This window comes from Taudactylus pleione, unplaced genomic scaffold, assembly GCF_031769625.1.
Source record: "Taudactylus pleione unplaced genomic scaffold, aTauple2 ptg000571l, whole genome shotgun sequence".
NCBI lineage: Eukaryota > Metazoa > Chordata > Amphibia > Anura > Myobatrachidae > Taudactylus > Taudactylus pleione.
Window position 1 is genome coordinate 11,242,593 of NW_028284973.1, and position 25,290 is coordinate 11,267,882.

The following is a 25,290-nucleotide window of genomic DNA, read 5'->3' on the forward strand; positions in this document are numbered from 1 at the left end:
CGCAGTATTCAGAGCGGTATGTGAAGAATGGAGATTACAATCAGTGATATATCATACACAACAGTTCATCATATTTTATGTTTTCTAGTTACCATCCAGCTTTCACTTGCACAGTGTTAACCCATAAACATCGCTGTAGTGATACTTCTGTCTGATACTGCTAATACTGCAAGGCTTGTGCTATATGCCCCAAGGACTGAACCTTCCATCAAGTGCTGAGATGGAATGCAATGAGTTATTAGTAGGCGTTGTCTCTTTATTCCATAGATAATGCATCATACACTGGTAATGTGGCATAATATGGTATATAAATGCTACAAACAGGCTCTAATGTTCCTCAATTAGCTGTCAGGTTCCCTTCTCAGAAGCAGAACTGAATAACACTTGCTTAGAGGAAATGAATGGTCTATATTATACCAAAGATTCTATCCAAGGTTTACTGGTCGCTCCTTATCGTATCCCCTCTTTTCTGATGGACATTTCAGTAAATCTAGTGTTTCTCAGTGTATAAAGGTACGTTACGTCCTGTCCTGGCTGCTATCTCCAGTTGGAGGACACATCAGCTGGAGTTGATAGCACCTATGAAGGACGTGCTGGCAGTACACCTGAGCTTACAGAGTTACTACTGGATGGATCATCAATGTGTTCTTCACATGAACCCAAGATGTCGTACCAGTTATTGTACGGGAGTCAGGACCTAACAAGGGCCCATGAAATAGTCTGTGTATGGGAGCCCTATTGCAGGTCTACAGGCCTTGGTAGATGGGGCACAATGAGGCCATTTGATATGCAAATCTCAGGAGACCTAGACAGTGTGATGCCCTTTACATGAAGCAGAGGGCCTCATTCAGACCGGCTCACAAGCGGGTCGATGGTGGCCCAGTGCGCACGCGTGAGCCACGGAGCGAGCGCAAAAACCACTCGCTCCGTGGCTCACTACAAAAGGGGCGGCTGTCGAGGTTGATCGACAGCACACCCCGTTTTGTAGGCGTGGCCGGGGGGGTGGCTTCACAAACGGTGGCGTTCCCAAGCGAACGCCTGCTGTTTGTGGGCGGCCCCACTGACATCACCAGTGATGTCAGTGAGAGAGCTTCTGGCTCTGCGGCTTGCAGCCACGAGACCCTACCACAAGGGTCTCGTCGCTAGCCCGATGGTCGAGATGGTCTTGACCATCATCCTGGCCGCTCGCAATAGCTGTGGGTGGTCACCCACAGCTATGCGAGCGGCCAGGAGGCCGCAACTAAAAAACCATTGCCCGCCCTGATTCAGAGCGAGCGCTCGCTGTGTGGGGGGGGGGCTCTTGCACTTCTGTTAAGAGCCAGGTAGTTCTGTCCTGGGGTCAGTAGCGTGACCGTCCTATACTTGTTACGGTGCCGTCCCTCTGTTCTACGTTAGCGGCCTGTTGTACTGAGGATGGTTACAGCCACAATGATAGTTTAATGTAATCAGCTCATCATAAATGAATTAGTTTTTTGTTATCTGTTATTGATACATTGTAATATAACATGTATATTTTTATAAGTAATTATGTGGTGCCTTCCTTAGAGTTTACCTGTTGCCTATATGTGTACGCAGGACTGCGCGGTGTTACGGATGTGAGAAAGTGGTAGTAGGCGTCTCTATGCCGACTGAGCGGTTGCAAACATTAGCATATTTTTTGCAGCGGAACTGCGTGCGATTACGCAGCTGCGATCGCGATAGTGATCCGTGCTGAATCAGGCCCTATGTCCATTATGCTGAATATTGGTTCGGTCCACAAAATAGCCGTTTCTAGTTCCTGCCCTCCCCATCTTACTTCCTGCTTGCATTGTAGAAGTAGTAACACAGAGCTACCATGAAGTGTCTGTATGGCTTCCCCCTGTAACGCTCTCCTGGCCTCTATCATTCAGGTGACTGCGGAGACCACGTCGTGGTGAAGAACACCAGACATATTGCTTTCTCTGGGAATAAATGGGAACAAAAGGTTTATTCATCCCACACAGGGTAAGTGTATTGTGAAGTTACGTGTATCATTAGAAAACCCCCCTGTGTGCGCCACTGGTTCTGGTCTTTGACTGTAGACTTTATGTTCACGTGCAGGAGACATTTTGTGTTTTTCTGGAATTACTTCATTTAACTGAACATTGGACAATAGCACCAGCTGGTACTAAAGGCGCATTCAAACTCTTCCAGTCTACTTCCTCCCCTCATACCCCAAAGTCTACACGCGGTGCCGCCACGCATGTACCCATGTTCCCCGGATGACACTTCTCAGCGTGTAGAGCACAGGTTCTCAAACTCGGTCCTCAGGACCCCAAACAGTGCATGTTTTCCAGATTTTCTTGCATAATCACAAGGGAACTAATTAGCTCCACATGTGGATCTTTTAAAATGTGTCGGAGAGTAATGAATACACCTGTGCACCTGCTGGGTGACCTGGAAAACGTGACCTGTGTGGGGACCTGGAAAACGTGACCTGTGTGGGGTCCTGAGGACCGAGCGTGAGAACCTCTGGTGTAGAGAAACCAATGAAGAGTTTCGAGTAGAATGGAGTGGGGAGGAATTGGGGAGACAAAGCGCCAGCCTGTGGGTTGCTGTCTCGCTGTCTGTTACAGCATTGTTAGATGGACTGTATGACGCCTGTCTTTCCGGGGGCTGCGGGGACAGCAAGTGCTTTTTATGATCTAAAAAATAAAGTCATGTTAACCCAGTAAGATAACACTGGGAAACAGTCAGTCAATTGCCAGGTATTCAGTCGATTTCGATTAATTTTGTGCTCCTGATCATGAATACGCCATGCTTATTTTTCAATTGGCTCTAGTTTTTTTGAGGCATGCACGTGTCTTTAATATTTATGAAAAATTAAATTAAATAATGTTAAAAATATTTAGGAGATTTTTTATATTTTTTTTATTCTGATTAAATTTGATTTGTATAATGTTATAAAAGGACAGAGGATAATTACATACGTAAGTGTTAGGAAGCTATGAGAACCGTTTTTTTTTTTTGTAGGATTTTCTTTTGTTTTCTTGTTGCGGGCAGTCCCTCTGCAGACTCCCAACACATCACCATCAACTTCGCACAAAGGCCCTGATTCAGAGCCGGACGCTCTTTCAGAGCGCTCGCTCTGAATCAGGGTGTTCTTTTTTTTTTTCGTCGTTGTGGCCTCCTGGCCGCTCGCTAAGCTGTGGGTGACCACCCACAGCTTTTGCAAGCGGCCAGGTGATGGTCGCGACCATCGGGGCTTGCGACGGGACCCTTGTGTGGTAGGGTCTCGTCCGTCGCAAGCCCCAGAGAGCTTCCTGCTCTAACAGAGCAGGAAGCTCTCCACTGACATCACTGGTGATGTCAGTGGTGCCTCCCACAAACGGTAGGCGTTCCTTCGGGAATGCCTCCGTTTGTGTAGCCACGCCCCCCTCCCCGCCTACGAAACGGGGCGAGCTGTCGATCAACATCGACAGCCGACCCTTTTGTAGTGAGCCCCGGAGTGAGAGAATTTCTCTCTTGCTCCGGGGCTTGCGCATGCGCAGTACCCCACCATCGACCCGCTTGTGAGCGCGTCTGAATCAGGCCCAAAGAACTGAATGATGGTGCAGGTAATTCTTCGCTATGTGGTATCGGTTGTTTTGCAGAATTCATTCTTGGATATTCCCATTCGCGTTTCTTAAATCGATTCATACCCTTCACATTTACAGCACAAAACTAGCAGTCACTCAAGTGATCTTTTGGCTCACACCACATCATAGGTATGGTGAAATTAAGTCCGATCACCTTTTAGTCCAATTGCGGAGTAATTCCACGCAGATTTTACAAACTTTGTGAGGCACCCAAATTTTGTCTTGCTGGCTTACGTGACGTCCAAAATAATCCTGATACGCACGTTTTACGAATACAGTTATATATTTTTTTCTTTTGCAACACTACAATATATTTGCCACAAAAAAAAATCAGGGTTGTTAGTACATTGTCTCCGAAAAGAACAAATTTTTACTGAAAAAACTTTTTGTTTCACACATTCAGTGCCAATTGTCAACAAAAGCCGTGGACGTACTGAACAAAACAAGCCCAAAGGGCGGGAAATTGGTTGTGGTGGGGCAGAGAGAGGGCCGAACAAAGGAACAGGGGGTGTGCTAGCTGCGTCACTTTGTCCTCTCCATTGCTCCTCTCTGTATGCTGGGAGGAGGCGTGGCTGCGGTGTGAGGATGTCCCAGCAGGCTCAGCAGTGCACTGCCACGCCTCCTCCCAGCGTTAGTGAGGGGATATGAATGTGTTATGTGTTGCTCCTCCCTGTATGCTGGGAGGAGGCGTGGCTGAGGATGTCCCAGCAGGCTCAGCAGCGCACGGCCACGCCTCCTCCCAGCGTTAGTGAGGAGATATGAATGTGTTATGTGTTGCTCCTCCCTGTATGCTGGGAGGAGGTGTGGCTGTGGTCTGAGGATGTCCCAGCAGTGCATTGTTCCTCTCTGTATGCTGGGAGGAGGCGTGGCTGTGGTGTGAGGATGTCCCAGCAGGCTCAGCAGTGCACCACCACGCCTCCTCCCAGCGTTAGTGAGGAGATATGAATGTGTTATGTTTTGCTCCTCCCTGTATGCTGGGAGGAGGCGTGGCTGTGGTGTGAGGATGTCCCAGCAGGCTCAGCAGTGCACCACCACGCCTTCTCCCAGCGTTAGTGAGGAGATATGAATGTGTTATGTGTTGCTCCTCCCTGTATGCTGGGAGGAGGCGTGGCTGTGGTGTGAGGATGTCCCAGCAGGCTCAGCAGTGCACCACCACGCCTCCTCCCAGCGTTAGTGAGGAGATATGAATGTGTTATGTGTTGCTCCTCCCTGTATGCTGGGATGAGGCATGGCTGTGGTGTGAGGATGTCCCAACAGGCTCAGCAGTGCACCACCACGCCTCCTCCCAGCGTTAGTGAGGAGATATGAATGTGTTATGTGTTGCTCCTCCCTGTATGCTGGGAGGAGGCGTGGCTGTGGTGTGAGGATGTCCCAGCAGGCTCAGCAGTGCACCACCACGCCTCCTCCCAGCGTTAGTGAGGAGATATGAATGTGTTATGTGTTGCTCCTCCCTGTATGCTGGGATGAGGCATGGCTGTGGTGTGAGGATGTCCCAACAGGCTCAGCAGTGCACCACCACGCCTCCTCCCAGCGTTAGTGAGGAGATATGAATGTGTTATGTGTTGCTCCTCCCTGTATGCTGGGAGGAGGCGTGGCTGTGGTGTGAGGATGTCCCAGCAGGCTCAGCAGCGCACTGCCACGCCTCCTCCCAGCGTTAGTGAGAAGATATGAATGTGTTATGTGTTGCTCCTCCCTGTATGCTGGGAGGAGGCGTGGCTGAGGATGTCCCAGCAGGCTCAGCAGCGCACGGCCACGCCTCCTCCCAGCGTTAGTGAGGAGATATGAATGTGTTATGTGTTGCTCCTCCCTGTATGCTGGGAGGAGGCGTGGCTGTGGTGTGAGGATGTCCCAGCAGGCTCAGCAGTGCACCACCACGCCTCCTCCCAGCGTTAGTGAGGAGATATGAATGTGTTATGTGTTGCTCCTCCCTGTATGCTGGGAAGAGGCATGGCTGTGGTGTGAGGATGTCCCAACAGGCTCAGCAGTGCACCACCACGCCTCCTCCCAGCGTTAGTGAGGAGATATGAATGTGTTATGTGTTGCTCCTCCCTGTATGCTGGGAGGAGGCGTGGCTGTGGTGTGAGGATGTCCCAGCAGGCTCAGCAGCGCACTGCCACGCCTCCTCCCAGCGTTAGTGAGAAGATATGAATGTGTTATGTGTTGCTCCTCCCTGTATGCTGGGAGGAGGCGTGGCTGAGGATGTCCCAGCAGGCTCAGCAGCGCACGGCCACGCCTCCTCCCAGCGTTAGTGAGGAGATATGAATGTGTTATGTGTTGCTCCTCCCTGTATGCTGGGAGGAGGCGTGGCTGTGGTCTGAGGATGTCCCAGCAGGCTCAGCAGTGCACTGCCACGCCTCCTCCCAGCGTTAGTGAGGAGATATAAATGTGTTATGTGTTGCTCCTCCCTGTATGCTGGGAGGAGGCGTGGCTGTGGTGTGAGGATGTCCCAGCAGGCTCAGCAGTGCACTGTCACGCCTCCTCCCAGCGTTAGTGAGGAGATATGTGTGAGTTATGTGTTGCTCCTTCCTGTATGCTGGGAGGAGGCGTGGCTGTAGTGTGAGGATGTCCCAGCAGTGCATTGTTCCTCTCTGTATGCTGGGAGGAGGCGTGGCTGTGGTCTGAGGATGTCCCAGCAGGCCCAGCAGTGCACGGCCACGCCTCCTCCCAGCGTTAGTGAGGAGATATGAATGTGTTATGTGTTGCTCCTCCCTGTATGCTGGGAGGAGGCGTGGCTGTGGTCTGAGGATGTCCCAGCAGTGCATTGTTCCTCTCTGTATGCTGGGAGGAGGCGTGGCTGTGGTCTATGGATGTCCCAGCAGGCTCAGCAGTGCACCACCACGCCTCCTCCCAGCGTTAGTGAGGAGATATGAATGTGTTATGTGATGTTCCTCTCTGTATGCTGGGAGGAGGCGTGGCTGTGGTCTGAGGATGTCCCAGCAGGCTCAGCAGTGCACTGTCACGCCTCCTCCCAGCGTTAGTGAGGAGATATGTGTGAGTTATGTGTTGCTCCTTCCTGTATGCTGGGAGGAGGCGTGGCTGTAGTGTGAGGATGTCCCAGCAGTGCATTGTTCCTCTCTGTATGCTGGGAAGAGGCGTGGCTGTGGTCTGAGGATGTCCCAGCAGGCCCAGCAGTGCACGGCCACGCCTCCTCCTAGCGTTAGTGAGGAGACATGAATGTGTTATGTGTTGCTCCTCCCTGTATGCTGGGAGGAGGCGTGGCTGTGGTCTGAGGATGTCCCAGCAGGCTCAGCAGTGCATGGCCACGCCTCCTCCCAACGTTAGTGAGGAGATATGAATGTGTTATGTGTTGCTCCTCCCTGTATGCTGGGAGGAGGCGTGGCTGTGGTCTATGGATGTCCCAGCAGGCTCAGCAGTGCACCACCACGCCTCCTCCCAGCGTTAGTGAGGAGATATGAATGTGTTATGTGATGTTCCACTCTGTATGCTGGGAGGAGGCGTGGCTGTGGTCTGAGGATGTCCCAGCAGGCTCAGCAGTGCACTGGCCACGCCTCCTCCCAGCGTTAGTGAGGAGATATGAATGTGTTATGTATTGCTCCTCCCTGTATGCTGGGAGGAGGCGTGGCTGTGGTCTGAGGATGTCCCAGCAGGCTCAGCAGTGCATGGCCACGCCTCCTCCCAGCGTTAGTGAGGAGATATGAATGTGTTATGTGATGTTCCACTCTGTATGCTGGGAGGAGGCGTGGCTGTGGTCTGAGGATGTCCCAGCAGGCTCAGCAGTGCACTGGCCACGCCTCCTCCCAGCGTTAGTGAGGAGATATGAATGTGTTATGTATTGCTCCTCCCTGTATGCTGGGAGGAGGCGTGGCTGTGGTCTGAGGATGTCCCAGCAGGCTCAGCAGTGCATGGCCACGCCTCCTCCCAGCGTTAGTGAGGAGATATGAATGTGTTATGTGATGTTCCACTCTGTATGCTGGGAGGAGGCGTGGCTGTGGTCTGAGGATGTCCCAGCAGGCTCAGCAGTGCACTGGCCACGCCTCCTCCCAGCGTTAGTGAGGAGATATGAATGTGTTATGTATTGCTCCTCTCTGTATGCTGGGAGGAGGTGTGGCTGTGGTCTGAGGATGTCCCAGCAGGCTCAGCAGTGCATGGCCACGCCTCCTCCCAGCGTTAGTGAGGAGATATGAATGTGTTATGTGATGTTCCACTCTGTATGCTGGGAGGAGGCGTGGCTGTGGTCTGAGGATGTCCCAGCAGGCTCAGCAGTGCACTGGCCACGCCTCCTCCTAGCGTTAGTGAGGAGATATGAATGTGTTATGTGATGTTCCTCTCTGTATGCTGGGAGGAGGCGTGGCTGTGGTCTGAGGATGTCCCAGCAGGCTCAGCAGTGCACTGTCACGCCTCCTCCCAGCGTTAGTGAGGAGATATGTGTGAGTTATGTGTTGCTCCTTCCTGTATGCTGGGAGGAGGCGTGGCTGTAGTGTGAGGATGTCCCAGCAGTGCATTGTTCCTCTCTGTATGCTGGGAGGAGGCGTGGCTGTGGTCTGAGGATGTCCCAGCAGGCCCAGCAGTGCACGGCCACGCCTCCTCCTAGCGTTAGTGAGGAGACATGAATGTGTTATGTGTTGCTCCTCCCTGTATGCTGGGAGGAGGCGTGGCTGTGGTCTGAGGATGTCCCAGCAGGCTCAGCAGTGCATGGCCACGCCTCCTCCTAACGTTAGTGAGGAGATATGAATGTGTTATGTGTTGCTCCTACCTGTATGCTGGGAGGAGGCGTGGCTGTGGTCTATGGATGTCCCAGCAGGCTCAGCAGTGCACCACCACGCCTCCTCCCAGCGTTAGTGAGGAGATATGAATGTGTTATGTGATGTTCCACTCTGTATGCTGGGAGGAGGCGTGGCTGTGGTCTGAGGATGTCCCAGCAGGCTCAGCAGTGCACTGGCCACGCCTCCTCCCAGCGTTAGTGAGGAGATATGAATGTGTTATGTATTGCTCCTCCCTGTATGCTGGGAGGAGGCGTGGCTGTGGTCTGAGGATGTCCCAGCAGGCTCAGCAGTGCATGGCCACGCCTCCTCCCAGCGTTAGTGAGGAGATATGAATGTGTTATGTGATGTTCCACTCTGTATGCTGGGAGGAGGCGTGGCTGTGGTCTGAGGATGTCCCAGCAGGCTCAGCAGTGCACTGGCCACGCCTCCTCCCAGCGTTAGTGAGGAGATATGAATGTGTTATGTATTGCTCCTCCCTGTATGCTGGGAGGAGGCGTGGCTGTGGTCTGAGGATGTCCCAGCAGGCTCAGCAGTGCATGGCCACGCCTCCTCCCAGCGTTAGTGAGGAGATATGAATGTGTTATGTGATGTTCCACTCTGTATGCTGGGAGGAGGCGTGGCTGTGGTCTGAGGATGTCCCAGCAGGCTCAGCAGTGCACTGGCCACGCCTCCTCCCAGCGTTAGTGAGGAGATATGAATGTGTTATGTATTGCTCCTCTCTGTATGCTGGGAGGAGGTGTGGCTGTGGTCTGAGGATGTCCCAGCAGGCTCAGCAGTGCATGGCCACGCCTCCTCCCAGCGTTAGTGAGGAGATATGAATGTGTTATGTGATGTTCCACTCTGTATGCTGGGAGGAGGCGTGGCTGTGGTCTGAGGATGTCCCAGCAGGCTCAGCAGTGCACTGGCCACGCCTCCTCCTAGCGTTAGTGAGGAGATATGAATGTGCTATGTGATGTTCCTCTCTGTATGCTGGGAGGAGGCGTGGCTGTGGTCTGAGGATGTCCCAGCAGGCTCAGCAGTGCACTGTCACGCCTCCTCCCAGCGTTAGTGAGGAGATATGTGTGAGTTATGTGTTGCTCCTTCCTGTATGCTGGGAGGAGGCGTGGCTGTAGTGTGAGGATGTCCCAGCAGTGCATTGTTCCTCTCTGTATGCTGGGAGGAGGCGTGGCTGTGGTCTGAGGATGTCCCAGCAGGCCCAGCAGTGCACGGCCACGCCTCCTCCTAGCGTTAGTGAGGAGACATGAATGTGTTATGTGTTGCTCCTCCCTGTATGCTGGGAGGAGGCGTGGCTGTGGTCTGAGGATGTCCCAGCAGGCTCAGCAGTGCATGGCCACGCCTCCTCCTAACGTTAGTGAGGAGATATGAATGTGTTATGTGTTGCTCCTACCTGTATGCTGGGAGGAGGCGTGGCTGTGGTCTATGGATGTCCCAGCAGGCTCAGCAGTGCACCACCACGCCTCCTCCCAGCGTTAGTGAGGAGATATGAATGTGTTATGTGATGTTCCACTCTGTATGCTGGGAGGAGGCGTGGCTGTGGTCTGAGGATGTCCCAGCAGGCTCAGCAGTGCACTGGCCACGCCTCCTCCCAGCGTTAGTGAGGAGATATGAATGTGTTATGTGTTGCTCCTACCTGTATGCTGGGAGGAGGCGTGGCTGTGGTCTATGGATGTCCCAGCAGGCTCAGCAGTGCACCACCACGCCTCCTCCCAGCGTTAGTGAGGAGATATGAATGTGTTATGTGATGTTCCACTCTGTATGCTGGGAGGAGGCGTGGCTGTGGTCTGAGGATGTCCCAGCAGGCTCAGCAGTGCACTGGCCACGCCTCCTCCTAGCGTTAGTGAGGAGATATGAATGTGTTATGTGATGTTCCTCTCTGTATGCTGGGAGGAGGCGTGGCTGTGGTCTGAGGATGTCCCAGCAGGCTCAGCAGTGCACTGTCACGCCTCCTCCCAGCGTTAGTGAGGAGATATGTGTGAGTTATGTGTTGCTCCTTCCTGTATGCTGGGAGGAGGCGTGGCTGTAGTGTGAGGATGTCCCAGCAGTGCATTGTTCCTCTCTGTATGCTGGGAGGAGGCGTGGCTGTGGTCTGAGGATGTCCCAGCAGGCCCAGCAGTGCACGGCCACGCCTCCTCCTAGCGTTAGTGAGGAGACATGAATGTGTTATGTGTTGCTCCTCCCTGTATGCTGGGAGGAGGCGTGGCTGTGGTCTGAGGATGTCCCAGCAGGCTCAGCAGTGCATGGCCACGCCTCCTCCTAACGTTAGTGAGGAGATATGAATGTGTTATGTGTTGCTCCTACCTGTATGCTGGGAGGAGGCGTGGCTGTGGTCTATGGATGTCCCAGCAGGCTCAGCAGTGCACCACCACGCCTCCTCCCAGCGTTAGTGAGGAGATATGAATGTGTTATGTGATGTTCCACTCTGTATGCTGGGAGGAGGCGTGGCTGTGGTCTGAGGATGTCCCAGCAGGCTCAGCAGTGCACTGGCCACGCCTCCTCCCAGCGTTAGTGAGGAGATATGAATGTGTTATGTATTGCTCCTCCCTGTATGCTGGGAGGAGGCGTGGCTGTGGTCTGAGGATGTCCCAGCAGGCTCAGCAGTGCATGGCCACGCCTCCTCCCAGCGTTAGTGAGGAGATATGAATGTGTTATGTGTCTCACACGTGACTACCAGCTTCGTTATCACAAATAAAACAAATTCTTGTTATTGTTGAAAGAGGGTAATTGTTAAAAAAGGAAAACTAAGTCGATTCTGTTAAGTAAAGCGGCCTATACTAGTAATGCACTTCAAATGGAGAAAATATTTGAATTTTATAATTTTTCATTAAGTTGAAAACTGGAGCCAATTCATCTACAGCGAAAATAGGACCTGCGACTACTCTCACACCGATATTAAATCCTTGGCAAGAGAAAAAAAAATATATTTTTTGTTCCCCAGTGTAATCAGTAGTAAGTTGGCGAGCAGATGGGTAACTCGCTGAGGTCGATGCGCGCACCCAGTCTCACGCCGCACAAGCTGTAACCTGGTACTGTCTTTACAGCTCCTCTGTTTGAAAAAGTGTTTTTGTTTGTCGTATAACTGGTAGAATATTTGAATAGTTGAATTGTCTTCTTAATGTCCCCAAACTGAATAGTAAGCGTACAGGAAATGAATATCCACCATTTATGTCCATTTTCTCTCCCCAGTTATCCTGGAGGCTTTAGACAAGTCACTGCAGCCACGCTCCACAAGAAGGACCCTACGGCAGTGAGTATTGATTACTCCTTTATAATGGAATGATTACAAGTAGTAGGGAGCAGACGTTTTAGCAGTCAGTAGGATCAGTGAGCGATTTGGCCACACACACGTGGTTTTAACGATGAATTCAGCCTCACGTGGTTCCTTCCACCTTTCCTATGAGCCCACGGTCCTTGTTGTAGCAGTTTCATTCCTACTATGCTGTGATTATGCTGAATTAGTAACTAATGAAATTAATCTGTCTAGTAAAAGAATGATTATATATGCTTTCATTATATACTTTCATAGATGAAACAATGTAAGCTTTGTGACTCGATAAGTAAGTTTGTGACACCTGAATTCTCGTCGTCCTACATCTTTAATGCAGAACTTTCTATTTAACCGTACAGAGGCCCGGATTCAGAGCCGGACGCTCTGACAGAGCGCTCGCTCTGAATCAGGGCGGGCATTTTTTTTCCAGAACGGCCTCCTGGCCGCTCGCATAGCTGTGGGTGACCACCCACAGCTATAGGGAGCAGCCATGACCATCAGGCTTGCGACGAGACTCTTGTGGTAGGGTCTCATTGCCGCAAGCCCCAGAGAGCTTTCGGTTCTAACAGAGCCGGAATCTCTCCACTGACATCACTTGTAATGTCAGTGGGGCCGGCCCCAGACGGCAGGCGTTCCCATGGGAACGCCTCCGTCTGGGCAGCCACGCCCCTGGCCCGCCCACCAAAGGGGGCATGCTGTCACTCAACATTGACAGCATGCCCTCTTTGATACGAGACCTGGAGCGACGGAGTGCCCGTCGCTATCCGGGTCTCGCGCATGCGCACGACGGAGCCGACTCCGTTGTGCGCATGCGTACTGGCCTACCATCAACCCGGTTGCGAGCACACAGCACTTGCGACCGGATCTGAATCAGGCTCAGAGATTGGGACCTCTATATTCTGACCTGCTGTCACCTCCCTTATCCCCGTTTAGTAGCGCTCTGGTTCACCCCCTTCCCCCCTTAATTCTGAGGTAGATGAATGAAGCATATTGTACACTGTGGAGATAATGTCCTGCTTTCTAGGGGAATTGTAGTAAATTACCTCAAAGCTACTGAGGTTTCTGAACCGTTAATCCTCCTGGTGGATTCTGATAATGATGAAATCGCTCAGCCTGGGAGATGTTGTGTTGTTGATTCTAGAGAGCACCATGTGGTGTCTTCTGTGCAATCATAGGCAGGGGAATGATGATGCACCTGAGGTAAAATTTGCATTGTCCCATATAGGAGAAAAATAAATGGTTAAATGAAACCGTAACCTACAGAGATGCCAATCTAAGCGAGATTTGGTTACTGGCTTATTATGAGTGACCATCTTCTCTCACGCTATGGAATAACCCCCATGTCCTTTCCACCCTTAACTACTGCAACCTCCTCCCATCTTACATTCCCCTCCTTAATCTATCTCCACTTTAATCCATTCCAAATCCCATTGGCAAGATGGATCTTCCCTCTCGTTGCTCCGTAAACCACTCGGCAGATCCACACACCAGCTCCCGAAATGCTGCAGAATAAAGGGCCTGATTCAGAGCCGAACGCTCTGACCAGAGCTCTCGCTCTGAATCAAGGCCCTCCTCCATGAAAATGGATGATGGTCGTTATGGTCTTGACCATCGCGACCATCGGACTTGCGACAGAGACCGTGCGGTAGGGTCTCGCTGCCGCAAGCCCTGGAGTGATTTTGGCTCTATCAGAGCCAAAATCACTCCCACTGACATCACTAGTGATGTCAGTGGGGCCGGCTTCAGACGGTAGGAGTTCCCATGGGAACGCCTCCGTCTGGCAGGCACGCCCACCAAAGGGGGCGTGCTGTCAATCAACATCGACAGCACGCCCCCTTTGGTGCGAGTCCCAGAGCGATGGAGAGCCCGTCGCTCGCCGGGTCTCGCACATGCGCACGACGGAGCTCCCTCCGTCGTGCGCATGCGCAGTGGGGTAACATCGACCCGCTTGCGAGTGTCCTGCGCTCGCAAGCGGGTCTGAATGACCCCCAAAATTCAGATTAGTTGCCCTCACCTTCAGTCCTCAACTACAGTCCCCCTTCATACATCCCAATATTCATCTCCAAATACCCTTCCTCACGCCCTCTTACATCTATTTCTGATGTGCGCCTCACCTGCGAGGCACTATGGTGGCTTACAAGTCAATGACGGCAAAAAATAATAATATTAATTTAATGTGTTAGAGGTAAGCAAAAACAGGAATGTTACAGGGCTCCCAAGGGAGGAATAGTGAACAGATGACACTGCCTGGACCTCTGAAGTGACCTGGTAGTGTTGGGGAAGCATAACTTAACCCGCTCGCAATGCCAAGACCCTACCTCCTGGCGAGCACGCCATATTTGCACAACGGGAGGGCGTTGCTGCGGCCCACCCATCATCCAGGCCTCCCCAAAGTCTCAGCGGACCTGAATGTTATGCACTGCCCTACTTGCGCGTCATTGACTGCTCAGCCATCTATAACACTGCTTTTGTAAAAACAAGCTTGAGCCTTTGTACTTTCTATGGAGTCGCATATTCCAAAGTCATATGGCATCAGACATAAACTGGGATACAGCTATAGGAGTGCAGGTACTAAGATGTGTCCTTGTAATAGAGGGCCTGATTCAGAGCCGCTCGCTCTGACAGAGCCGCTCGCTCTGAATCAGGGCCGGGTTTTTTTTTTTTTAAGCCGCTCGCATAGCTGTGGGTGACCACCCACAGCTATTGCGAGCAGCCAGGATGATGGTTGCCATCGGGCTTGAGACGAGACCCTTGTGGTAGGGTCTCGCCCATCGCAAGCCCCAGAGAGCTTTCGCCTCTAACAGAGCAGGAATCTCTCCACTGACATCACTTGTGATGTCAGTGGGGCCGCCCCCAAATAGCAGGCGTTCTAATGGGAACGCCTCCATTTGGGCAGCCACCCACCCGGGCCCGCCCACCAAAAGGGGCGAGCTGTCACTCAACATCAACAGCTCGCCCCCTTTGGCGCGAGACCCGGAGCAACGGGAGTGCTCGTCGCTAGCGGGGTCTCGCGCATGCGCACGACGGAGCCAGCTCCGTCGTGCGCATGCGCTGTGGGCCGCCATCGACCCGGTTGCGAGCGCTCAGCGCTTGCAACCGGGTCTGAATCAGGCCCTGAGATTGATGTGCGTCTAATAACATGATTAGGAAAAGCTACACTGCTTCCTTGCCTCACGCTGCAGTATCCGCTCTGTTGATCATTAGCTCCTGTGTTTCAGCATTTAATCATTGTTACTTCTAAATGAAAATACAACTCGATTGATATAAAATAACCAAACAAATAACATTCAAAACTATGTCGGTCAAAGTCCCCGTATAGAGAAGGACTGATTAAAGTGTGTGACAGCAGTGTACCTATTGATAGGAGGAAAATGATCTACTAAATAATATTGGTATTATAGTAATATATATGTACGCTATATATGTAGTATATTATAGTAACTGTAAGTGCCGCGTAATAATAGATGGTAATTTAAAAACTTCATTGGGGTAAGGGGAAAAAAAAAAAATAAGCCATGTTATAAATTGTGATCCGGGTCCGTCCCTAAATCCGATGATTGATGGTCAGGATGGGACACGTGTATTCTCACTGAGAGCCCCATTGATCTAATGACAGATTCAAACACCCCGCTGACCTGTCAGTCACTCAGCTTTATACGTTACGCAGCCTCCGGCCTCGGGCCACATCTACTGCTTTAATAAATCATTTAGCGATGGTAATATTTTTCTGCTAGCCAGAGGGGTAAATATGGGGGATGTACAGATCTTAACAGTTAAGATTTCACCTGCTGCCGCTGCTCAGCGTGATCGCAGGAGGAATATACAGCACTTCAGCTTGACGTTTACCCAACTTAATTTTTCTTCAATCCTATTGTAAGAAATCCAGCGTTCTCCCCAGAACATGTGGCCAGCCAGGTTGGCATTAAGAAGCAGCCGGGTGGGGGCAGTGTAATGATTTGTGATAATAGGCTGACATGCTTATTGATTTGACCTTGAGATTAACGATTTAAATGAAATAATTTTTGAAGACTCTCTATCTTCCCTTTCCACCTTCCAAACCGCCTCTTACAGCCGGGGGGGGGGGATCCTGCGCCTGTCACAGTAACGTGAGCGCTGCGCGCCTGATTTTGGCCATCAGACACCTGGAGCAGGATAGTGTCGGGTGGCATGTAAAACAAAAAGCCAGGTGGGGCGTCTGTGAAATTGATCCTGATGAGAATAATGAAATCTACTCCCTGAATCCATCCCGTATTCATAAATTCAGTGCTATAAATGCAGCGTCTTTTGGGGCCTGATTCAGCAAGGATCATTGATGCGATCGCGCACGCAGTTCTGCTGCAAAAGTATGCTGATAATTGCAATTGTACGGACGCCCACTTCCCCTCTTGCACATCCGTAATACCTTGCAATCCATCCAAAACATCGGTAACATCGGAGCCGCTCGCACATTTAAGGCTGGACTGACCCTACCACTACATTGATAACTTTCCTGCACGCAGTGAGTACACAAGCTACGTATGCCATCGCAGTGGATAATTTATGCACGCCCCTGCAACGGCGTCCAAACGCACTGACACGCCTGCGTTTCTCAGACCGCCCCCAAACGGTACTTCCTGACAATAACTCTGCCATGGGTCTGCGTAGTCAGGGCCTGATTCAGCGAGGAGCGCTATTCTGCTTATACGCACGCAACGCAGTTGCTAATATCAGCAGTGATATGTAAATGTTTGCATACACATTGCGATAAGGATGCCCACTTTCCCTTACTCACATTCGTATAGTTGGGCAACATAGTATAATAATCGGTAACATCGGACCTATATGCACAGTTACGGCAGCTCAGACCTCACTCAGGAATTGCTAACTTCAGCGCACGCTATGAGGCCTCAGGCTGCGTATGGTAACGCAGCGGCTAATTTACGCACGCCCATGCAATGCCATTGAAACGCACTGGCATCCCTGCGTTCGACCGACCCCCCCCGCCCCGTCACCACCCACAAACAGCACTTCCTGTCAATCACTCCACGATGGGTCTGTGTCGCCACTGCGATCGCAGTTCCGATAGCAGCATCTTGTTCGCGCACTGCGATACATGCGCTGCGCGAAATAATCGCCCGATTGCGTGCGTATAAGCAACTGTGATCCTTGCTGAATCATGCCCACACTGCAGTCCCGATCGCAGTAAGGCATTCGCGCACACGCATTGCGATACATGCGCAGTATGCAACAATCGGTCGATTGCTTGTGTACTCGCAGTTGCGATCACCGCTGAATCGGGCCTGTAATCCCCAGAACGATAGAGGTCAGCTGCAGACGAAGAATTAACCCATGTGGAATGCGGTAATAGTGCCGTATGTTTCAGAATCAGAACAATATTAGGTCATAGGAAAACTGCGGACTTAAATATCATAAAGGAATGGGCGGGTGTAGTTCTCAGATTATCAGTCACAATGAATACAGTGTGACATCCTGCTATAGCACCACAGGACCCTAGTAGCGTTAATTGTAGGGTAATATTTACTCTGTAGTGGTGGTAAAAACGCTTACATTACAATATAAAAGGTATCTGTGTATATATATATGTATGTCTGTGTGTGTGTGTGTGTGTATATATATATCTATATATATATATATATATATATATAATGTTCATGTATATTTTTTAATTAAACCAGAGCCGTGTTGCCAGCAGTTATGGGCTGGAGAGCCACCTCCTAACTTGCTAACACAGAGGGCGCAGGGCCAGATTAAGGTCTGTGGGGGCCCCTGGGCAACAAACGTGGGGGACCCTATCAAATATGGACGTAATGGGGATGCCGTATCGCTCATAAGTGGTACGTTGACAGAATGTTAGCTGTTTGCTAAATTCTGAAAGGATGACATAACCCCTTTAGTGAGTGCTAGAGTAGTAGTGTCTCATTGCGAAATGGGGTCCATGAGCTTCACATGAAATAACACACAATATACACCCACAGGAAAAAAACACACAATATACACCCACAGGAAAAAAACACAATATACACCCACTGGAAAGAAACACACAATAAACACCCACTGAAAAAAACCACACAATATACACCCACTGGAAAAAAACACACAATAAACACCCACTGAAAAAAACCACACAATATACACCCACAGGAAAAAAACACACAATATACACCCACAGGAAAAAAACACAATATACACCCACTGGAAAGAAACACAGAATATACACCCACTGGAAAAAAACACACAATAAACACCCACTGAAAAAAACCACACAATATACACCCACAGGAGAAAAACACACAATATACACCCACTGGAAAAAAATACACAATATACACCCACAGGAAAAAAACACAGAATATACACCCAGTGAAAAAAAAACACACAATATACACCCAGTGAAAAAAAAACACACAATATACACCCAGTGAAAAAAAAACACACAATATACACCCAGTGAAAAAAAACACACAATATACACCCAGTGAAAAAAAAACACACAATATACACCCACTGGAAAAAAATACACAATATACACCCACTGGAAAAAAACACACATCTAGGCACACACATGAAATATTACAGTTGCGCAATCTTATCCACATTACACCGCACATAGTGCCCCTGATTCACATTACACCACATAGTAGTGTCCCTTATTCATGTTATGACACACAGCAGTGCCCCTTTTACACAATGCCCGCAGTGGTGCCCCTAATACACATAATGCCCACAGTAGTACTGTAGTGCCTCTTATACAATGCCCACAGTAGTAGTGCCTCTTATGCAATGCCCCCAGTAGTAGTGCCCCTTATGCAGTGCCCCTAGTAGTGGCAGTGCCCCCAGGAGTGATGCCCCTTATGCAGTGCCCCATTAGTAGTGCCCTCAATAGTAATGCTCCCTGCAGTAGTAGTGCCTCCATTAGTGGTGTCCCCAATAGTAATGCTCCCTGCCGTAGTAGTGCCTCCATTAGTGGTGTCCCCAATAGTAATGCTCCCTGCAGTAGTAGTGCCTCCATTAGTAGTGCCCCCAATAGTAATGCTCCCTTCAGTAGTAGTGAGTCCATTAGTAGTGCCCCCAATAGTAATGCCCCCTGTAGTGAAGCCGCTTACACGAAGAAAAAAGAAATACAGTGCTTACCTTAAGCCCCTCTCCCGCGTCTGTCCGGCTGGCCGCTCCTCAGAACTATGGTAGAGATGTCATGACGTCTCTCCCATAGCGCACTGTACACTGTGGGAGCCGGAAGCCGGAGCTCAGGTGTGAGATCCAGCCTCCGGCTGCCGCTGCGGGGAGGGAGCTGGGCACCCGCTGGTAACAAAATCTCAACAGGCGCCCGGCAAATGGAACATCCCTGCGGCGCCATCTCCCGTTCCGACCCACTTTAACCCCTAGTGGGCTCTGAGAGGGCGACACAGCCGTCAGGATCTGCAGAGCTGGTTGTGTGGTCTGTGTATTATGTTCGTATAGAGCATGGCCACAAGATGGCAGCAGAAGTTAATATTAGGATGTCTTTAGCTTTCCTCTGTATACATGCCAAGGATTTATTATTTTTTATTTTAAGTCAATTGGGAAGACAGGTTACATATGAAAGCCAAAAGTCTTGTTTTTAATGAGTTTACCATTCGTATACCATATATGTACAGTATATCAAACTAATGCTGATATGCATAAACCATCCATGTATGCTGAGCTGGTGGGAGACCCTACTCGCCAGAGGAATCTAGGAACGATTTAAACAATAAGGCACTCATACAGAGTTGCGGGCAGAGACGTACATAGATTGCAGTGCAGACCTGCTGAGACTTAGCAATGTCAGTATAGTGTGAGCACAGGAATTAGGGCAATCAAATATAACCAACTCTGCCTGATTGTATAAGTACATGGATAAAAAGCACAGAGGAAATCAAGAAGGGGAAAAAAGCAACGCACTCTATAAAAGCTGCAGGTTGGCATTTACAAACCAGTAACTTAAATGTTCCTGTAGATTAAATTCCCTTTTAAAAGATTCAAAGTTAGAGCATCAGCGCGGCAGATCTGCAGTGGGCAACGCCTCAGAAGCCGCATTGGGAGGAGTTGTTGATATTCTCCCGTCACACGATAACCTAGGAGCCTAAACGCTCCAATAGGGGACCAAGTCGCGGAATGGGTATGATATACCGCTGGCCGCATGGCCGGTGGGTCGATTCCCGTCAGCGGCAGCCCGACAGGAGCAGAGTGCGATGCAGCGGAAGCCCGACAGCGCTGGAAATCCCGATCGTGGCTAGGTAAGCATCTGCTAACCTAACCTAACCCCCCTAACCCTCCTTAGGGGTGCCTAACCCTAACTTCCCCCCTAGTGCCTAACCCTAATCCCCCCTCTAAGTGCCTAACCCTAACCACCCCCTTCCCCGCTGCCTAAGCCTAAGTCCCCCGGGGGGGTGCCTAACCCTAAGTCCCCCCGGGGGATGCCTAACCCTAACCCTCCCTCCCCCTAGCCTACCCCTAACCCTCCCGGGGGGGTGCCCGGCATCACTACGATCGTGATGCCGGGCGCCGGTCTCCCGGCGTCGGGGAAATGCGGGCGTCTACATCTAGACGCCCGGCATTTCACCCATGCCGGGATAAGACAGTCGGGAAGCCGGCTGCCGGTGTTTAGGCAGTCGGCTTCCCGATTGCTTCCCCCAAGCCGCCGCCTCCCGTCTGCCGGCCAATAGTATGCGTGCTGACATCGCCACCAGAGCTCTGCCATGTTTTGACAGGGGAGGTCCATTGAAATTGTAAACTTGCACCACTGTTTTGGGTGGTAACTAAGGCCTTGGCTACACTAATGAATTTTATTCCAACTCTTTGTAACAGTAGTATCAATTGCCCGGATATTTATAATATCTCCCTAAAGTTTGGCAGCCAGTAGAACAGTTAAATCTACTTATAAAGTACATACTATTAACACATGCTGTGCATGGCACATTATCGTTGATTATTGCAGCGTGTAGGGCTCATTGTGTTGTCAAATTCTTGATTGGATTATTATTGGCCATTCTGGAAAATGCATTTGAAAGATGACGGCATGGCACTGTACAGTCATCGTTGCCTTGCGTGCCCCATATATACACCAGTTAAAGTGGCATCTATGCCGTCTGGCTAACGGCTCAGTGATTCCTTTGAACAATCCGAATCGGCACAATTGAGGTCAACTCATTGTAACAAGCAACGTGCCATACACTAGAGAGCTACTAATATCTTGTTATCCATGATTTATAAAACACTGTCGTAGTATGCAGCGCTGTACGTAGAATTGATCACGATACAAACCCATTACATACAATGAGGTAAGACAGAAGGGAATGGACACATACGTTCACCTTTTCATAAAAGTTCCAAGAGCTTTTCAGAAATGGGGGTAATAGAGATAAAGTTATGAGAGGGGGAGAATTTGGTCACCTTTCCAACGCAAGGTAGGACCCCTCTTTGCCACCAGAAAGGCCTCAAGAATTCTTCATGGTATGGATTCCACAAGGTGGTGAAAACATTTCTTAGAAGGATATACTATTTTTTTTGTAATCGTGCCATCGTTCTTCATCCTGTGCAGTGGGTAATGTGCCCACACTGAATGATGTCGTTCAGTGCAGGCACCCTCCCTCATCCCCGAACCTGCACAACCTGTCAGTATCGGCAGATTGACCGGCATGTTCAGCCGATGATAGATGCCAAAAATGACCAGCGGGAGCGCGCATCGCTGGTCGTTTTCGGCATTTTCATGCCCGATTTGTGAACGATTAATGAGCGATTCAGCGATAACGATGTCGTAATCGTTCATTTTAATCGCTTAGTGGATATGCTCCTTGAGTGATCTGAGCGAGTGTATCAATTTCAAAATGTTGCTTTAATATAGCTTAGTGTTAGGATCTCGCCTTGTTTTCTGTTGTGGCCTCCAGCTCTGCTACCCCCTGCTATCCATCTTGACTGCCCCGGTGCTTCACCGTTTCCAGGAATGGGGAATAAGGGACTGTAGCCTGGTTGTTACTTCCCGAGGGTTGTGGTGTACAGGACAATATTACCTTTCCCCATAATTTTAAAGATGACTTCCACCTTTGGACAAAGGGCTCGATTCAGACCCACTCGCTAGATGCGTTCGCTCGCTCGATGTGTATGTCAACTCTGCAAGGCATTAGCACGCCCACCATGTCTTGGCGAGCGATCGCTTTCTGTACAGTATGCAGACGCCCACTTGCGCACGTCATCTCCAGTAAGTGTATGGTACCATCGGACCCATACGCAGCACTTGTGGCTGACCATACCCTACCGCAAGCACTGCGAGCACTTCAGTGTAATATTCATCCAAGTGACATGTACTATGACGCTGCCTCTTAGTTATGCATGCCTCTGAAACGCCGTTGAGACGCTCAGACACGCCTCCATTCGTATCTCCACTCCCCCGATTTTAATGGCCAGCCCGTCACCACCCACAAAAGGCTTCTCCTGTCACGCATGTTTGTGCGGGGCGAGCGAACGTTTCCCGATCTCTCTGATTGGATCGCGCACTGCGAAGCAAGCGCAGATTGCAAAAATCAGCTGGCTGTGTGCAAACGCTTCCTAACCAGCAGGTCTGAATCGGGCCCCAAATCCTCTTTATATGACCTCCCCATCCCCGTTATAGCAGGTAAAGGGAGAGGAAGCTGCTCACCAGGAACCGTAAACTTCCTGTCATCCAAAGCTGCAGCGAATGGCGATGAAGGACTCAGGCCTTCATTCAGAGGCGGCTCCTTCGTGCGCATGTGTGAGACCCGCTACGACCGACAGCGCCGGTCGTAGCGGGTCTCTTTCCAAAGGGGGCGAGCTGTCGATGTTGATTGACAGCTCGCCCCGTTTGGAAGGCGGGCCGGGGGGGTGGCAGCCCAAATGGAGGCGTTCCCATGGGAACGCCTACCGTTTGGGGGAGGCCCCACTGACATGACAAGTGATGTCAGTGGAGAGCTTCCGGCTCTGACAGAGCCAGAAGCTCTCCGGGGCTTACGACAAGTGAGACCCTACCCTAGGGTCTCGTCGTAGGTCGCGATGGTCAATGACCATCGCGACCATCACCCTAGCGGTCGTTAGAGCTGTGGGTGTAAACCCATAACCTGACGACCGAAACAGAGGCGGGCGGTCAGGATGCAAGCGGCCGCCCAGTTTCTGAGCAACCGCTTGAATCCCTCCGACCGCCTCTGAATGAGGCCCTCAATCTGTCCAATGCGCTGCTATGTAACTAATCGGTGTGTGGCATGTTCCAGCTACCTGCTTCTTATCAATTGGGAGAGATTTCCCTAATGATATTATAGCTAGGCAGGTTATATCAGCCAGTGCAAGATACAGATTTTTGGTATCGCGCTGAATCTTGAGCGCAGAGATTCAGCTTTATGTAGTGATGATCACATTCATTTTTTTTTCATGGATCAGCCCTGGTCTATTCTCCCAAACTTGTGTCACTCTCTCGGGAATTATTACAGCCTACGCTCACAGACTGACCCTCCTCTGGGTCTTTATTACATAGGAATAATCATTTTTTATTATACAGATGAAGAATTGTTCACTCTTTTCATGCTTTAGATTGACTGCACCAAATGTTCTACGAAAATGTCTCTAGTATACGAACTCCTTTCTAAATCTCACTGACCTGGTGCCCAGTACATCATGTAGATTGGTGGGGTGGTATAAGACTGGTCTACTGTATGGAAAACGCATGTCACTGAAGCTGGGTAACTTCTGCTTTTAAAGCGAATGAATTAAAAAAAATACATAAGGGCAGATGTACTAAGCCGTGGAGAGAGATAAAGGACCAACCAATCAGCTCCTAACTGTCATTTTTCAAACACAGCCTGTAAACTGACAGTTAGGAGCTGATTGGTTGGTACTCTACTTTATCACTCTGCAAGGCTTTGTACATATCTCCCATGGGGGGGAATTCAATTCAATGATAGCCGGGGGAGGGAGATCCCGCAGCTATTCAATACAACACGCTGTTTGGGCGGGCAAAGGATTTCTTCTCGCACCCCTCTGGGGATGCGAGGAGAAATCCGACAAAAGTGCCGGGGGCGCAGCTGTTTGTCGGCTTAGCGCGGCGCTAACAGCCGAGCGCTTGGCACTGTAGTTAGAGAATGCCGGTTACCACGCCTTAACACCCAGGTTAAGTCGCAAGAACTTATTCTCTGACTTACCTGCTTCCCGACAAGGTACACAGCGCAATTGACTTGAATCGCTGCGTGAGCTCCCTCTCGCAGCTATTCATCATCGCGCTGAATTGAAGTCCCCCCATCGAAACAAAAGTTTTTTGGTTTAACAAACCGATTCACAATGCAGAATAATTACAGTAAGTGACTTGATCTGAAGATTTTAAAATCCATCGCAACAGATGGTGATAATTGTGTGTCCTTGGAGTATTTATAGATTTTCTATTGTAAAATTGATTTTAAATGTAAGTTATCATCAGAAATCGATACAATTATTTAGTACATGAATTTGACAGCAATTGTAATAGTTTTAGATCTTTAAGATCTAGCAGAAGAAAATGAAAAGCAAAATTGTGACTTTTCTAATGACCGTATTGTTTTGAATATGAAAATTGTCATTCTCCACGTTGAAACCTCTAAAATCATATTTACTACTTTTTATACAAAGGTGACAACAGAGGAAACACATTGGGTCTCATTCAGACCCGCTCGCAAGCGCTTGAGCGCTCGCAAGCGGGTCGATGTGGGGCTCTGCGCACGCGCAGCGGCCGCACTGAGCGTGCGCAAGCCCCGGAGCGAGAGACAAATTCTCTCGCTCTGGGACTCACTACAAAAGGGGCGGCTGTCAATGGTGATCGACAGCTCGCACCGTTTTGTAGGCAGGGCGGGGGGGCGGCTACACAAACGGAGGTGTTCCCGACAGAACGCCTGCCGTTTGGGGGCGGCCCCACTGACATCACTCGTGATGTCAGTAGTGAGCTTCCAGCTCTAATAGAGGCGAAAACTCACTGGGGCTTGCGGCAGACGAGACCCTACCACAAGGGTCTCGTCGCAAGCCCCGATGGTCGCGATGGGCCAGGAGGCCGGCTCAGAAAATAGATGCGGCCGCCCTCATTCAGAGCGAGCGCTCGCATTTTGCGAGCGCCTCTGAATGAGGTCCATTGTCCATTCTCTGGTCATCGCTTGATCCCTCATCGACAGAAAATCGGAAAGGGGAACCCAGCAAGATCTGGAAGGAGACGGAGAAGATTATATTAGGTTAGACGATATTCACGTCGCCCAGCTTTAAATAGAGATTACTTTGACTTTCTCGGCAGCATATTTGAAAAGTTTTGAGGTTTTTTGAGAATGTCGTTCGCATTCATGAAATAAATACATAGTTTACTTATTAAACGATCGAGTGTGAAATCGAATTGATTCCAGTACTTAATACAACTTGTTGCACGAACCTAGTGACAAGAGAACTTGGTACAAAGAAAATAGCAGAAAGAGCCAGCATTCCTGTATAAGGCATGAAAGGGAGCCCTCAGCCCGGGGCAGAAATTCCTGTAATAGCCACTAATGCTCCTGCTGTACGGTGAGCGGGGAAGTGTAATCCATCACAAGAAAGGCTCACATTCCTCCCTTCTAGGTACCTTATAATCGCTCCCCTGTCAGACTGTTCTCAGCTGCTCGCCCTCCTCCTTATACCCTCTAAGTCTCTCATGCCAGCCGTGCCCTGCAGGAAATACTTGGGCATTAACCGGTAT

At 50.2% G+C, this 25,290-nt stretch overlaps 1 protein-coding gene across 1 annotated transcript in view; it reads left to right on the forward strand.

The window, feature by feature from the left end:
• The window catches only part of MRPL13 (mitochondrial ribosomal protein L13), a gene marked incomplete at its 3' end in the record, with an annotated part of 65,433 nt that overhangs the window by 29,643 nt on the left and 10,500 nt on the right, over positions 1–25,290 (forward strand). Inside the window, exons 3-4 of the mRNA XM_088453131.1 lie at positions 1,890–1,983; positions 11,504–11,564. Coding sequence (XP_088309257.1) covers positions 1,890–1,983; positions 11,504–11,564 — 155 coding nt within the window. The remainder of the gene's footprint in view (positions 1–1,889; positions 1,984–11,503; positions 11,565–25,290) is intronic.